This window comes from Cucurbita moschata, unplaced genomic scaffold (assembly GCF_002738365.1).
Source record: "Cucurbita moschata cultivar Rifu unplaced genomic scaffold, Cmos_1.0 Cmo_Scf00003, whole genome shotgun sequence".
In the NCBI taxonomy this organism is placed as follows: domain Eukaryota; kingdom Viridiplantae; phylum Streptophyta; class Magnoliopsida; order Cucurbitales; family Cucurbitaceae; genus Cucurbita; species Cucurbita moschata.
The window spans coordinates 2,202,664-2,217,742 of NW_019268519.1; the positions used below are offsets into that span (position 1 = coordinate 2,202,664).

General features: G+C 36.7%; 4 protein-coding genes across 5 annotated transcripts; 2 read left to right on the forward strand and 2 right to left on the reverse strand.

Annotated features, from left to right (window-relative positions):
• Positions 1–182: 182 nt before the first annotated feature.
• On the forward strand, positions 183–7,064 carry LOC111439174 (eukaryotic translation initiation factor-like). The gene is made up of 9 exons (XM_023076943.1): positions 183–609; positions 1,083–1,166; positions 1,634–1,729; positions 1,952–2,158; positions 2,811–2,905; positions 4,736–4,823; positions 4,897–5,247; positions 5,347–5,589; positions 5,699–7,064. The coding sequence occupies exons 1-9, from the start codon at positions 418–420 to the stop codon at positions 6,728–6,730; spliced, it is 2,388 nt and encodes a 795-aa protein (XP_022932711.1). The 5' UTR covers positions 183–417; the 3' UTR covers positions 6,731–7,064.
• Positions 7,065–9,889: 2,825 nt separating this feature from the next.
• Positions 9,890–11,004, reverse strand: LOC111433066 (UPF0057 membrane protein At4g30660-like). Of its 2 annotated transcripts, XM_023069991.1 has the most exons (3): positions 10,842–11,004; positions 10,610–10,756; positions 9,890–9,990 (listed from the first exon to the last, which is right to left on the reverse strand). In XM_023069991.1, exons 1-2 carry the CDS (start codon positions 10,929–10,931, stop codon positions 10,619–10,621), a joined length of 228 nt encoding a protein of 75 aa, XP_022925759.1. In that variant the 5' UTR covers positions 10,932–11,004; the 3' UTR covers positions 9,890–9,990; positions 10,610–10,618. The 2 variants fall into 2 exon arrangements, with proteins under 2 accessions (XP_022925759.1, XP_022925751.1); XM_023069983.1 differs by lacking the exon at positions 9,890–9,990 and having other exon boundaries at positions 10,353–10,756.
• LOC111433915 lies at positions 10,993–11,890 on the forward strand. The gene is made up of 4 exons (XM_023071190.1): positions 10,993–11,047; positions 11,181–11,226; positions 11,257–11,402; positions 11,527–11,890. Exons 1-4 carry the CDS (start codon positions 10,993–10,995, stop codon positions 11,805–11,807), a joined length of 528 nt encoding a protein of 175 aa, XP_022926958.1. The 3' UTR covers positions 11,808–11,890.
• Positions 11,891–12,779: 889 nt separating this feature from the next.
• LOC111438466 lies at positions 12,780–14,972 on the reverse strand. Its single transcript, XM_023076379.1, has 4 exons — positions 14,722–14,972; positions 13,797–13,867; positions 13,303–13,699; positions 12,780–13,181 (listed from the first exon to the last, which is right to left on the reverse strand). The coding sequence occupies exons 1-4, from the start codon at positions 14,827–14,829 to the stop codon at positions 12,987–12,989; spliced, it is 771 nt and encodes a 256-aa protein (XP_022932147.1). The 5' UTR covers positions 14,830–14,972; the 3' UTR covers positions 12,780–12,986.
• Between the last annotated feature and the right edge of the window lie 107 nt (positions 14,973–15,079).

Here is a 15,079-nt window from a genome sequence, read left to right on the forward strand (position 1 = left end):
TTAAAAGAAATTTTTACATAAGAACTTGAAAATTGAAAAAAAAAAAAAACAATCTCATAATTTAATGAACAAAATGAAAATTTATAATTATAGGAAAAAAAAGGTAAATAAAATAAAAGCGAGGAGAGAGAGAGAGTGGTGTGTGCTTGAGCTGAGTGTTAGAAAGAAGGGTTTTTTTAGCTCCCGCAAGCAGCTCATCGCGCTATGTCTTCTGTTTATCAGAGCTTTCTCTCTCGTCATTACAAGAGAGAGAAACGGGTAGAAACCAAAACCTTTATCACTTCTCTTCAAATCCTATCCAATTCAGCGCTCACCGCCGCTGAATCTTCTTCTTCCCAGGTTTCTCTCCCTGTTTTCGTTTTCCTTTTCTTCTTCGTCCTGTTGCGGAGATATCCTCCTTGAGCCGTGGATCGAGTTATGCAGCAAGCTGATCGGACGGTTCTAAGCTTGAGACCTGGTGGCGGTCGACCTAGACTCCTTGGTCCTCGCTTTGAGCATTCATCCTCCTCTTCCTCATCGTCTTCATCTTCTTTTACCTTCGGTTCATTTTCCTCTGATCTTTCCACCCTCCCGCCCCATGGCGGGCCTTCCGCTTCATTGTCTGTGAATGTATGTGCCTACTAATGTCTTTTATTGATTCTATTTAGAAAACTCTTGTTATTTGATTGGAATCTTGACATTTTTTAATGTCATAATCCTGTGTTTCGAAGCTAATTGGGTATCTGTAGTTCTTTGTAGTGGAGGTTTGTGGATTGGATATGATGACTTGGAAAGTTATTTATTCGATTTTTGCCTATTTTGATTGGGTTTTATTGCTTTTTGATGCTTCGTGATTTGACTTGGAAGAGTTAGATTGCAATCTGAGCTTTTTAATCCGCGGAGTTTTATTGGTAGATATTGAAGTTGTGGGAGTTGATTATTAGTTTTGGTTTAACTTCCTCTTGGATTGATCCATTGGCCGAAACATTAGGTCGTATACAAGTAGCGTAATTGTTGCTCTTGTATGTTAATCTCAATTTTGTATGGGCCTCGCTTTTATTCCTCATTGGACCCTTTTTAACTCTCATTTTCTATTGTAATAGGCTGAAGATTCACGGTTTGAGGGTCGTGAGCGTGTTCGATATACCCGAGATCAGCTTTTGCGGCTTCGAGTGCAGCTTCGAGAGGTTACATTACGCTCTCTCTCTCTCCCTTTCTTGTTTTTTGTTGTTGTCAAAATAAGCTAATGATCTCGACGATGCATGTGTCTTCTCCTTCTCTGTCTCTCTCTTTGAATATCTTGTGAACTGTAATATTTTATCGTATTCATAACCAAATAAAAGTTTATCACTTGGGTTCTTTCTGGGATAATTTGATTGATGGGCAGTTTCTCTCATTGCTTCTCCTTTATTTATCTGTCTTTTCTGGTTTCTAAACGAATAAAAAGAAATGATAGCTGTTATCTAGTTGTGTGTATTATTTGAATACTTTAATGTCACAGTTACCAGTACTGATATTTCCTTTAATCCTATTACCGTTTTGTATATTCTTTTATAGTCATTTTTCCTGGAAATCAGATACCAAGAAATTGTTGAGTACGACTCATTTGTCTCTTAATGTTTAGTGAACGACTAATTCCTCTTGTTTCTTGAAGGCTGTGGAAGTTCCAGATGATATACTAATACTTAAACGGGATCTTGAAGTGGAAATTTTTGGCGAGGAACAAAGTTGGAGTCGTGGAGAGAGCAATGTAAGTATGTTGTTCAATTGATTGATTTTCTTCTCTCTTAGGGATGGTGGAAGGTGGTTCGTAAGAGGTCATTAGTATTTAAGGTTCTTTTTACCTGGTTGGATGGTACTCTTAACCATCTGTTTTCTCTCAAGTTTGGTGAGGGTAATTTATGAAATGCGGGACTTTTGATGTATTTCTTTTTGCATGATTCTCTGTAATATCTCCCTGCCCCCTTTATAGCAACCTAATCAGTCTCAGAATCGCTATTCTGAGCCAGACAGTCGTGACTGGCGTGGCCGTTCTGCCCAATTCTCTGCTTCTGGAGAGGAGAGGTCCAGGGAAACAAATCGAGATAGAGATGTTGGTGGTCATTTTGACTCTAGACAGCAAGACGCAAACCAATTCAATCGTCAAGAGCATTGGACCAGGACCACTTCTAACCAAGGGGTAATTTTTGTGTTTCTTTCCTGCCGTTTTCACGAGTATATTTTCTTGAAATGTGTGTGCATTCAGAAAAAATGTCTCACCTAACTTTTATTTTAAACAAGAACAAGATCTCAGCCCTCATCCAAAACCAATTAGCATTGAAGACATGCACACGTATACACTGTTTGCCCCTACGAGTTTTATGATGTTCATCTTTAAGTATAATTTAATTCCGACAAGTTGCAAGCTCAACTAACTACTTCTATGTAGTTGGAAATTTTGATTTTCTAGTTTCGATGTTTTCATTTCAATATCACACCTGTAAATTTATCTAGACTTTTCTTTTTCATCCTTGTATAGCCCCTTCTTTAAACAAGTTTACTTTGATAAGAATTGATTTCAGTGAAAACTTATTATTGGAACTGTATATATTCAGTTTAAGGCAGTGCCATATAATATACATACGAATCTGTTCTGCTGGTTATCGCGAAAATCATTGACAGGTTAAATGTTTTATTCAGGAAAACAAAATACTTTTTAGTGGGAAAAAATGACCTGTGTGCAGGGCACTTATACTTTGATCCTTTCTCACTCCATTGCATTTGTTACTAAATTGCAGCTCTAAAAGCCCTATATCTAACGATTTTATGTCACTTTACTCGTTTTATTTTAGGGAGGACTTCCCGCTTTAATCAAAGCTGAGGTTCCATGGTCAGCTAGGAGAGGAAATCTTTCTGAAAAGGATCGTGTCTTGAAGACTGTAAAGGGGTAATACATATTAGTTACATCAGTTACTCATGATTCTAATTTCTTCACAACTAACCTTCAATTATCTCTTTTTCACTTTTATTATTTGAAATTGGATTCCCAATCCCTTCACACTTGGGAATTCTATGCCTTTGTCTGTCATGGAGTTCCTAACTGATAATATAAATTCTTGGTGTAAGTGTATCGAGATCTATTTTGTTTATTTTATTTTTGGTAAACGAGGAACAAATTTTCATAGGTTGATTGCAATACAATAAGTTCATGGAAGGAGAAAAGAAAAAACAGCAGCAAACCAAACTAGGCCATAAAAGAAGCCTCTAAAACTCAATAAAAAAAACCAACAACTAAATTAGCCACAACAAAGAACCAAAAAAACCAAAGACAACACTTAACAGGTTGAAGAAAACCAAAGAAAACGAGCCAGCAAGAGAACTACTCCCAAGCAGACGATGATAACCAGGCTCCAGCGGCTCGAAAAACGTCTGCAAACCATAAAGGAGTAATCTACCACGAAGCTGAAAACACTCAGAGCCAAAAAACCTTGCTGAGATAAACCACCAAAAGATTTCTACCCTCTAACAGAAAAACAAGGCTGAAATCATAGTCTTTTATGAAAGAAGAAAAGAACTTTTAACTTCCAAGGAACTCTTTGAAGGAGGGTTAAAATCTTCTTGAAAAAGGTCATTAAGTACCCAACAATAACAATATCATATGTCTTGTCTTTTCCGTGAATATTCTTTGATTTCTTTTGTGTCTTTTCTGTGAATATTCTTTGATTTCTTTTTTTCAACCGATTACAATTCAGACTTTGTATACACCTTTGCAACTTCCTTTTTGTTAGAAAGGGAATGAAAAACCTCATCTGACCTTTCATTTTCCTTATGGAAACCCTCGAATTTGACTGATAATTACAGCTTCTCTAATGAAGGGCGGATGAAATAAACGTTGGTTAAGAGAAGAGTCCCGATCCTCAGAAAGAAACATTTGTCGGCCCGCCAAATAACCCATTAAAAGTGTTATTATACAAGGCCGATTATCGATGTCAATAGCCAGGACCTCTTCATGCAAATCCTGCAATGAATTAGCTGTCATTGCTGGTGAAACTTCATTAATATGTTCAACCCCCACCAATTCATTATTTTTCCTTCTCCAATGACAAAGAATGTGGAATATGAACTAAAACCTTCTCCCTCACCAACCGTATTTCGTTCAAAATTTTCATTAAATTATCATCTCCCCGCCCACGTAGAATTAAAACTGCAAAAGGGATCCGAGATTCCAAGAAATCGTTCATCTTCCAAACCCTTCTTTTCTCGATGAAAATCCAAATCGACGATGTTCGAAATTTAAGGCCTTGGAGTGGAGGAATCACATACCGAAGGAGAGTTTTGAACAATAATATTGCCAAGAACCAAATCAGGCACGACCACCTTGGCAGGAATAAAACCACTTCGAATGCTTGATACTTTAGTGGAGGTTTCAAAGCAATTCAATAGGTTAATAGTGTCTAAAAAAATTGTAATAAAACCTTCACGTTTCTTTCCAATATACTAAAAATTTCCTTAACATGTCATCTCATCTCTAGGATATGTCTATCCTAGTTTTATTTTTTCCTATTAGCTTTTTAAAGCCTTAAGAGGGAGTACTAATGGGCTAATTACTTAGTTTTACGTTCAAAATGAGCATGTTGAAAAGGATCGTAGCATGTTCAATTGGAGGTGTATACCTCTTCTATAAGAGGCATAGTCCCCGACACTTAAGTTTTGCTTCAGAACCTTCTGAAACAGATGAAAATTGCCATACTTATGCTAATGTGCCTTAATTATGTAGGATATTGAACAAGCTAACACCAGAAAAGTTCGATCTCCTCAAGGGTCAGCTAATGGACTCCGGAATCACCTCCGCTGATATTTTGAAGGTTATCTTCATCCACTCGCTTGATTCTAGATGATGTTACTTCTTTTCCCTATCTCACTTTGCTTGCACTGCAGGATGTCATTTCACTGATTTTTGATAAGGCTGTTCTCGAGCCCACATTTTGCCCCATGTATGCCCAATTGTGTTCTGATCTGAATCAGAAGCTACCTCAATTTCCCTCCGATGAACCTGGTGGAAGGGAAATTACTTTTAAACGAGTCCTCTTAAATATCTGTCAGGAGGCTTTTGAAGGTGCAGACAAGTTGAGGGAAGAGGTTAGGCAGATGATTGCCCCTGAGCAAGAGAGCGAGCGCAGAGATAAAGAAAGACTGATCAAACTTCGTACTCTTGGAAATATTCGATTAATTGGAGAGCTTCTGAAGCAAAAGATGGTGCCTGAGAAGATTGTCCACCACATCGTGCAGGTCTTTATTTGATGTCCATCTGTATCATTGCCTATGTTTCACCCTTCCATTAAATTCTATAAACTGCTCTGTTTTTTCTGATATGTTGTGTGTATTCAGGAACTTTTAGGACCAGATAACAAAATCTGTCCTGCTGAAGAAAATGTGGAGGCCATCTGTCAGTTCTTTAACACCATAGGTAAGCAGCTAGACGAGAATACAAAATCGCGGCGTATAAATGACATGTACTTTGGCCGATTGAAAGAATTGACTACACTCCCTCAGTTGGCTCCACGTTTGAAGTTCATGGTCCGCGATGTTCTTGATTTGCGAGCTAACAATTGGGTACCTAGGCGTGAAGAGGTAGATCCTTGTTCTCTCCCTTTTTTCTTTTATCTTTTTATTTTTCTTTGTAGGTGGAACATAATTTTGGATCTTTTGTCGTAATGCCTTCTGAATTTTGTTCCTACAGGTTAAAGCCAAAACTATTACTGAAATACATTCAGAGGCAGAAAAAAATCTGGGACTACGTCCTGGTACTACTATCAATATCAGAAATAGTCGTGGTGTTGTGTCTGGCTCTCCTGGGAACACCAGCCCTGGGGGCTTTCCTATCAATCGACCTGGTTTGGGGGGTATGATGCCGGGCATGCCAGGAACCAGGAAGATGCCTGGTATGCCAGGAATGGATAATGACAATTGGGAGGTTCCTAGGGCCCGTACTGTACCTAGGGGGGCAAACGGATCTGGTATGCAGCCTTCTGGACGTGGCCAGACACAGTTGATTGGCAAAGCATCAACCTTGAATGCGAGGCTACTACCCCAGAGTTCTGGTGGCCTCATTAGTAACAAGACTAGTGCTCAATTGCAGGGTGCAGGAGCATCTACTACTCGTCCTATTAACTTCGGTCAAGGGTTGGGTCATAAACCTATTACGGCAGCAATGGTCCTTCCACCTGCTGAGAGACCACAGGTTCCAGCTGCATCTTTAAAACAAGTTGATCTCAAAAAGAAAACTCTCTCTCTTCTTGAAGAATATTTTAGTATCCGGATTTTGGATGAGGCTTTACAGTGCGTGGAAGAACTCATGTCACCAGCTTACCATCCTGAAGTTGTAAAAGAAGCCATTTCTTTAGCCCTAGAGAAAAGCCCACCCTGTGTTGAAGCAGTCGTAAAGTTTCTGGCCTATTTACTCTCCAGGAAGGTTTTTACTGCTGGAGACATTGAGACTGGATGTTTGCTATATGCTTCTGTGCTCGACGACGCAGGCATTGATTTACCAAAAGCCCCAATCAATTTCGGAGTGATAATTGGGAAACTTGTTATATCTGGTAGTTTGGATTTTCAGGTGGTGAAGGAGCTCCTTAAGAAGGTGGAAGATGACAGGTTCAGGAAAGACATATTTGATGCTGTCTTGCAGACGCTAAGTTCTGATGTGTCTGGACAAGGATTACTGGATTCATTGGCATCCTATATCGAGGCCTGTCGAAGTCTAGCATGTTAACGCAAATCTTATTGCTTCGAGTTCTCTAGTTACAGACATCAGATGGAACTTTTTGCCCTTGGTTTCGTTATGGCATGCCCCGCCTCGTTTGCGTTCCTCATATGATGAACAACATGTATTTCATTATCTGACAAGGTGGCTACAAAGAACAGGTAATTTTATTTGAGTTGTATATTGTTTTTTGGAGTCTGGTAGAAAATATGTTTATTGAGATTTCAAATCAAACCCCATAATGCCATTGGTTTTGCTCTCCAACCATGGCTAAATCATGCCTGTTATTTTTACATACACATTCAAAAAAAAGTTAAAACATCATTTTTTTTATTTCTTATTTGACTTGGCTGTTAACTTTTGTTAGCTCGAGGAAACGAACCGTTGACTGATCTCTTGTACCAGGACTTAGATGTTTCATATTAATTCGTGTAAGATTAAAGCGTTGTTTAATAACCGTTTTGTTTTGTACTCTTTGTTTAAGATTTGATTATTCATGTGTCTTATAATTTATTATATTCCATATTTGAACTAATCCAACCCAATTAATTAAAATATTACGACCATTTGATGATGATTTAGATTTTTATTTTATTTTTTATTAAGCATATAAATACCAATAATATTTGGTCTAGTTGTCAAATGGAGCTTTAATAATCTTTGTTTAAAGTTTCATTTCATATAATATAATATGTTTGCTATTAGTTGACATCACATTATACATATCATGCGAATTCGATGCTTATGCTTGATAGTTATCCAAAGTAGACAATTTTTTTATAAAATATCAAAATTGACAATTCTAAAGAAGACCTGAACACTTATTTTAGATGATAGTTACCATTTACGTAATTTCTTTTAAATTATTTTACATTTTTTTTTCCTAAAAACCCAACATAATTTTCAACACAAACTAAATAATTTTTTTTAAGAATAAATTATTTATTTAGAGAATTAGCTAAAATCTATGTAACAGTTTGGATCTAAGCTAGCAGATATTGTCCTTTTTGGACTTTTTCCTTTCGGTCTAGTAGATATTATCGACTTTTTCCTTTCGGGCTAACAGACATTGTCCTCTTTGGACTTTGTTGCCCTTTCGACCTTCGGCTAGGAGAAGGTTTCCACACTTTATAAATGGTGGTCCAACCAACGAAAATATTCAAAATTCACAAACCAATCAAGAAAATGGTTTATCCAGTAATTACAAATTTTCAGAAACTCATAAAATTAGTTGACATAATAAATTAATTTCACCAATTCAACGAGCTGAAATTTATAAATTAAAAAAATAAAAGAATTGCCTAATTTATTTATGATTATTTAATTGACTTCCCGTCTTCCACCATTAAACAATGCACAACTTCTTACCAACTCCAACGAAATATGAAATTTCATCAAAATTTCTGGTGATCACGAGTTTCCCTGTGAACACGCACAAAAATCACCAAACGAAGCTTCGAAGAATTAATAGAGACTTTTGATTTTCTGTTAAAAAGAATGTTTGTAAAGGAAAATCAAGAGGAAAATTCAGCCGATTCCAGCAGTCAAAACGCGCCGAAATTAAAAATCATTATCATCTTCATCTTCATTAAGAGTATGAAACTATATAAATCTATGGGATTACAGACCATACCTCCATTCTCTGATTTTCTTTCCTCAACGGCTGAAGCTTGTATTAGATTTGGCGTACACGAATGGCTCCAATTAAACGCTTATTTCCAATAGCCCTAATTGCTCTTCTCTTACTCTCTGAATCTTTCCCTGTTTCGTCTGCTGATTATGACGAGGATTCGAAATCTTTGACCGGAATACTCCACCGGAATGTGCTTCATCCATTGGAGCATCAGCGATTGGATAAGGACACCGGTTCCTCTTTGGCAGAGAAGATCAGTATCAAAAGAGGAGCTCGATCCGCCGTAATTGGAGGCCATTCCAGTATATCGTCGTCGAGCCGGGTGCCGCCCTTTCATATCGCCTCTGTGATTTGTTTCGCCTTTACGTTTGCTTTGTTATTGTAAAAAATTTGACGCGAAGCAATTCATTTGATTATTGCAAGGTAATTGGGAGATTGATTATACTCATAAAATAATCAGCTACAAATTTAAATTCTCATTCAAACTTAGTGTAACATTTTATTTTATAAATTTATGAAAATAAGACTTAAAAGAAAACTTTTTTTAAAAAAAAAAAAAAGATTAACTTTAAATTAATAATTAAAATGAAGAAAATCAAAGATTAAAAATAATATTTTAACCTATATGGAAGGGTTAGATTTGAATTTTTATCCATAAATAATGTATTAACAAAAATACTATGAAATTCGCTAATTATTCTTTTTTAAACTAAAAAATTATAATATTGGAAAATATATTAAAATTATCTTTAAAGTATAAAATTTATTAGGGGAAGAATTGGATATTTTCATCCAATTTAATTGAATATTAGTAACGTATTTATTAATATTAAAATGATCAAAAGGCAAGGTTTCAAAATAATAATAAATAAATAAACGGATAAAGGCTTGTTTAAGCTAACAATAAGCAAGGCATGGCAGCCTCTCTTCCTCCTCACATTTCGCCCTATCTCGCAACAGTAAGAATGGGGTTTCCGGTGACTTAAAGAGGGGACAATTGTCCTTCGACTATTGAGGATTATTGGGAGTTCCACATTGGTTAATTTAGTGGAAGATGATGAGTTCATAAGTGGGGAATATTATCTGCATTGGTAGAAGGCCTTTTGGAGAAGCCCGCGGTTTTTTGCGATTCTTTGATTGATTCTGCACATAGTTCTATATATCTATATAGAACTATGTAACTATGTTAAAATTTGTTTCAAACACCATGCTTATAAATTTAAATTAAAATAAAAAAAAACTTTGCTATTTATTTAAAAATTAATTATTTCAAAAGTAATTTTTTTCTAAAATTTTCAGACGAAAATTCTTTAAAATTTTGGAGGAAGAAAATGAAGTTATAGATGACAAAACAGTAGCTTGGATGCTTGTTTGGGTTAATTTTGAAAGAATTACATTCATAGTCTCTAAATTATTTATAAAAGGTTCAGGGATATCACAACTATTAAAAAATAAAAATAATTTTGAAAAATCATACGATTAAATTCTAATTTTCTTGGTGATGAGTAAGATTTTCATATATGTACAACCTAATATAGTCATAGAAGATTGAACTCAAACACAGAAATTGATCCACATGAGGAAAGGGGACTGTTCATTTCCATTCTTTGACACCATCTTCTTCCATTTTGCCCATCTGAAACCAACAAAGCTGATGATGAACGCAAGCAGCTGAAGCAGGGGAGGCCCAGAAAATGGTAACAAATTCAACAGTTTGTTTTTAACATGCACTTGAAAAGCAGAGCTTGAGAAAGGGTTCTTGTGTTGGGTGGGGGGGTTGATTTCGTGTATAACCAAATCCTTGCTTAAGAAGGAAGTAAATTACATTTGACTTTCAACTACGGCTCATTGTAAGTAGCCTTGTAGCTGCTCAAGCCACCAAAACTAATCATAGTTACTTCTTCAAATTCATAGCAAGTTTTATTAGATGACAATGAACTTGAATATCCTTAACCATAACAATCCAGATATGAACTCGTTCAACGAACAAAGCTAGAATTAGAAGAAATTAAGTCAACTGCGCTTGATTCACATCCCTGAATTTCAACATGAAATTGAACAAACAAACAAAACACAAATGGTAGGAATTCTATTTCTAAGATTGATTGATTGAGGTAGAACCTGGATGGATCAACTTACGAACAAATACTAGGGTTTAGCGGTAAAAGAAAGCGAACACACGGTACAGATCAATCACAGAGTCAAGATCCAATTCAGATAAATTACAGCACACAAATTGTGTATAGGCGAAATACCTAAAGAACCTAGGCCGGCGCATACAGAGGACGTCTATATTCATCGAAGTACTCATCGCGATCAATGAAAATGATGACATACAAAGCGTAGATAATTCCAGGAACATATCCGAGAAACGTCAAAAGAAGACATATGCAAAACTCAACCTGAACAAATAAGCAATCGGATAATCAGGATTCATTCAAGTAGAGTCAAAATCAACACGGAGGAGGAAAAGAATCAGAAACGTACAGTGCAACATCCGTGCCTGAAGCAGACGCCCAATGGAGGAATCAAGATAGCGATGAGAATCTCGCAGAAGATTTCGCAGCGAGTTGCCATTTAACCAGAAAGAAGGAAAGGAAAAAGGATGAAAAGAAGAGAGGAGGAAGATAGATCCAGAATGGAGAAACAAAGAAGACGACGATTTTATACGGATGTAGTTTTGAAAAGGGCCGGTGGGACCCGATTCTTGCGCGGCTTACTTTCATTGGTCAGCATTGGAAGATCATTTATAGAGTGATTTTTATTTTTTTTCAAGGGACAAATCCTTAACTTGAATAAATTTCATAAATTCTAAATTTAACAAAGGCTTATACAAATGTGAGACGGAGACCGATCATGTAATTCCATTTAGTTCCAAGCTCCAATTCCAATTATCCTCTAGCTCCACGAATCTCTCCCTTTGCCGTATCGCCTTGTTTCTTCACTCTTTCTCTTCCATTTTGCTTGATTTCAGGGTTCGAGCCGTCGATAACAAGCCACTGCTTGCCGCTTCCAGTTCCGAATGCTCATCCGATCATCCGCTGCGTGGTTTGTAAGCTTAATCGAAATGTTGTATACGGAAATAATCTCTGCTTGTTCTTCAAATCTACTACAATGCTTCATTTTCGATTCAGTTTTCCAATAAGGTTTGATGATCTAATGATCTGATCAGACGATTCTCCAAATGCAGAGCTCGTGAAACAGAGGATTAAAGAAGAGATAACAAATAGAGAGACTGCAAGCCGTAGAATGCTCGAGGCGGAGATCAGGAGGGAGCTCATTATCGAGCAAGAACTATCGATTCTTAGGGCTACTGGGCGGACGGAGGGGTTAGCATTTGATGAGCATTTTGCCATGAGAATGTTGGATCTGAGGCTGAATCACATTGTGGATCAGTCGTCCTCCAGAGGTTTATTAGCGGTTCCAGGTTCCTGTTCTTCGCTAAACTCGTAACCAGTTCGTCCATTTCCGGAGCCCCAAAGGAAGAACCGAGGCCTATGGATATGATGAAAAGAACAAGGTAATCTTTCTGGAGTTAACAACCAACTCTTTTACTTATGTAGTTATTATTATTATTTAAAATAAGATTCGAATATTTCACTTTTTATTTAATTATATATCTCTTAATTATTCTAGCATAAGTTCTTTCATTCTTTTTTTAAAAAATACTCAATGGTATGTTTTAGTTATTAAATTTAAAATTGAAAGTAGCATTTTTGCATCATATTTATTTTATTTATAATAAACAAATAACATATTTATGTGTATATATTACAATAGATATCGGAGGATGGGTAATTTTATATAAGTTTATTGTCATTTTTACCGTCTCAGACATATAGATCTCGAGAGCAGAAAGTGAGATATTAGTGATAGAATAGTCATAGCATTCTTTTATCAGACCATAAAAGGCGTATGAGTTCCTAAAGAACTAGTCGCAGCCAAATCCTCGATCGAGATTGTCTCACTCAAATTTACTTGTTAGCCCGTTTTTTTATTATTATTATTATTATTATTATTATTATTACCTTGTCTGACTCTAAATGATATGATCACAGCCGTAGTGAGTTATGACTCCAAATGAACTAGGCCAACGATAAATTTGGCTGTACATGTCTTCTTTTCTCTGCAACTCTTACTCCTTTTTGGAAAACTTTCAAGTCTTTATGTTAGTCCTTCTGTGAGTATTTACAATTTGGTCACATGGATCCGTTTTTTAATCACTCATTTCTCGTATGCTGCTGCTATAGTTTCAAAGCCCACAGGAATTTCCCCTCAAAGATGTGTTTTGTATTAACACAGAGGGAAAAATAGCCTTCTTTTATCGACTAAGCTTGCATCGATCGAGGGAAAGACTTGATGGATCAAGTTCTTCTCTCTATTTTCTAGCCCCTGCTTCACTTTTCTACACAAAAGATTAGACAGTAGATTGAAGGATTTGCAACTTTGATTCTTCTCGATATCTCATCACCATTCTTTTTTAAATGTATTAACATGTACAAATACTACTTTCCCTTCACAATAGAAGAATACAGAATCAAAGAAGGAATTACAATTAACTGTGGCTTCTAGGATGCCTGAAGCCCTTCTTCCAAATTGTAGTTCTAAGTGACACTAGAGATAAAAATGAGCTCAAACCCTTAAAGCCACCTGGTCTTGCCATGAAATCTTTCTTTTACCAGCTCGACTTGGACCATCCCCAACAGTCCTGCACGCCGAAATCTTGATATCATTTTGCTGCTCATCGTTCCCACCTCGAAGAAGGCTTTTCTTCAGCTCATCAGCTCTCAGTGTATCGTAATGGGTCTGCAATTCCTCTTCCTCCATCTGAGCCAAAATAATGTAGAGATTGTTAGGGAGGAGGAGAGGTGAAATTGTAGTAAAAATTACGTTTGCAGGGTTCAGCTATATCATAAAATTGTTGGTCAAATAAGTCCTAGTCAATTACCGAAATTTGGTTCAAGTCGAAAAATGGAGTGATGGTTCGCTCGCTAGCATCTCTCCCACTGTACATTCTTTCCTTCTGGTTCAAGTCAAAAACTGGTGTTGAATTCTGTTGATTGGCTTTCTTCCTAGTCTTTGCCTTCTGGTTCAAGTCAAGGACAGGAATCGGAGTAGAACTCTGTGGAGGAATATCAATTCGTCGGTTGATTCTTTCCTTTTGGTTTATATCAGAGATCGTCGGGAGGGGTTGCAACGCAGGTCTTCTTCTCGAACCATTCTTCCCCTTCTTAGTATTGTTAGCCACTTGTTTGTTAAGTTGCTTCTGCTGTACTGGATTTCCATTTGAATGGTCGTTTGGCAACTGGTTCTTCATTAGGTACTCGTATCTCTTCTTCAAGAACCTTCAATAGAAACGTAGACTCATAGTTAGTTCTGGACAATTCAGTTACTCCTGATGAAGATCCACACAAATACAACGTAATTATGTAAAGATTATACCGGACTTCTGCCATCAGGGTCATCTTCTTTTGCTTCATCATCTGTAATTTCCTCTTAGCAGTTTCTGTTTCCTGGAAGAACACAAGAAGTACTTTCAATTGTTTGTTCATCCATAACATTCCCGAGTCTTAAACTGATCTATCCAGCACAAACTCAGAACATGGGGTGGCAAATTTTACATAACCAGAATCAAATTTCTCTTGAAATTTCACAAAAGTGAAGACAACAACTAGTCCAAGTATTAGACTTACGTGAAACAAAACCAAAATAGAACACCGCACAAATAAGATCAGGTGTTCAAGAACATGTACTTATAAAGTAGTGAGGAAACTACTAGACTCGACTCTTCAAGGAAATCAATGGTAGGTTTAGAATGATCCAAAGTTCATTGATTGGTAATTACTTAAAGATGATATCACTAGAGGAGGTCATGGCAGTTTTAAGGGTATCAATCTCTCAGAACCAAGAAAATAAACAAATGGAAGCAAACCTAAAGCATCAATTTTCCAGATAGGAAGAAAATTATAGACGAACTTCCCTCTTTTAGCCTAGAGATAGGTATTTTAAAATTCAACAAAGAATCGACAGAACTTTTATCTCATATTATTGTTTGAGCAACCAAATCGAGAGTTTTAACCAAAGGAAATAGCCAGTTCAGACACAAGGATGAATTAGCCTAGCCCAGAAAACCAAAAAGAAAAAAAGAAAAAAAAACTAGTATTTTCACGATTGATAACTCCTAGATCAAACCATATTCCCCTCTTCCAGACCAGAAATTCCATTCAAAACAGAAAGAAACCAAATCAATTTCAGAGAAAAAGATCTGAAGAACACAATCAAACCCCATATGAATAAAAGAAAAGGAAGATCTGGTAGAAACAACAAAGAAATCCGGAAATCCGCAGAAGCAGAAAACAAAAATTACCTTCTCCAATTCGTGATAATCTTGGAGGAGAGTCTGATGTTTGAATCTGATCTTGGAATCGTCAAACACAGAAGGGTGTTGGGAGGCAGCCCCTTTCATCTTCTTCATAGATGGTAAGGAAGAAAAATGAGAAACCCAGAAGGGGAAAGAGGCGGAAAGAAAGGAAAGTTAGATGTGGGAAAGAGATGGGTAATGAAGAAGAAAGATGAGGAGGTGGGGGAAGAAGAAAAAATGAGAAAGTGGGTGAAGAGGCAAAGGACAAAGAAGAAGAAAGAGAAATGGATGGGAAAAGAGAATTGGAAATGGAATTGGAATTGGAATTGTGATGGAAGAGAGGGGTGGGGGGGGGGGGGGGGGG

Coding starts and splice junctions, on each gene's coding strand:
- LOC111439174 (XM_023076943.1), top strand. CDS start 418: ATGCAGCAAGCTGATCGGACGGTTCTAAGCTTGAGACCTGGTGGCGGT. Junction 1,730..1,951: donor GGAGTCGTGGAGAGAGCAAT/GTAAGTATGTTG, acceptor CCCCCTTTATAG/CAACCTAATCAGTCTCAGAA. Junction 4,824..4,896: donor CCTCCGCTGATATTTTGAAG/GTTATCTTCATC, acceptor CTTGCACTGCAG/GATGTCATTTCACTGATTTT.
- LOC111433066 (XM_023069991.1), bottom strand. CDS start 10,931: ATGGCAACTCGCTGCGAAATCTTCTGCGAGATTCTCATCGCTATCTTG. Junction 10,757..10,841: donor TCAGGCACGGATGTTGCACT/GTACGTTTCTGA, acceptor TTATTTGTTCAG/GTTGAGTTTTGCATATGTCT.
- LOC111433915 (XM_023071190.1), top strand. CDS start 10,993: ATGGAGAAACAAAGAAGACGACGATTTTATACGGATGTAGTTTTGAAA. Junction 11,227..11,256: donor GATCATGTAATTCCATTTAG/TTCCAAGCTCCA, acceptor ATTATCCTCTAG/CTCCACGAATCTCTCCCTTT. Junction 11,403..11,526: donor ATCCGATCATCCGCTGCGTG/GTTTGTAAGCTT, acceptor TGATCTGATCAG/ACGATTCTCCAAATGCAGAG.
- LOC111438466 (XM_023076379.1), bottom strand. CDS start 14,829: ATGAAGAAGATGAAAGGGGCTGCCTCCCAACACCCTTCTGTGTTTGAC. Junction 13,868..14,721: donor ATTATCACGAATTGGAGAAG/GTAATTTTTGTT, acceptor GTGTTCTTCCAG/GAAACAGAAACTGCTAAGAG. Junction 13,700..13,796: donor ACCCTGATGGCAGAAGTCCG/GTATAATCTTTA, acceptor TTTCTATTGAAG/GTTCTTGAAGAAGAGATACG.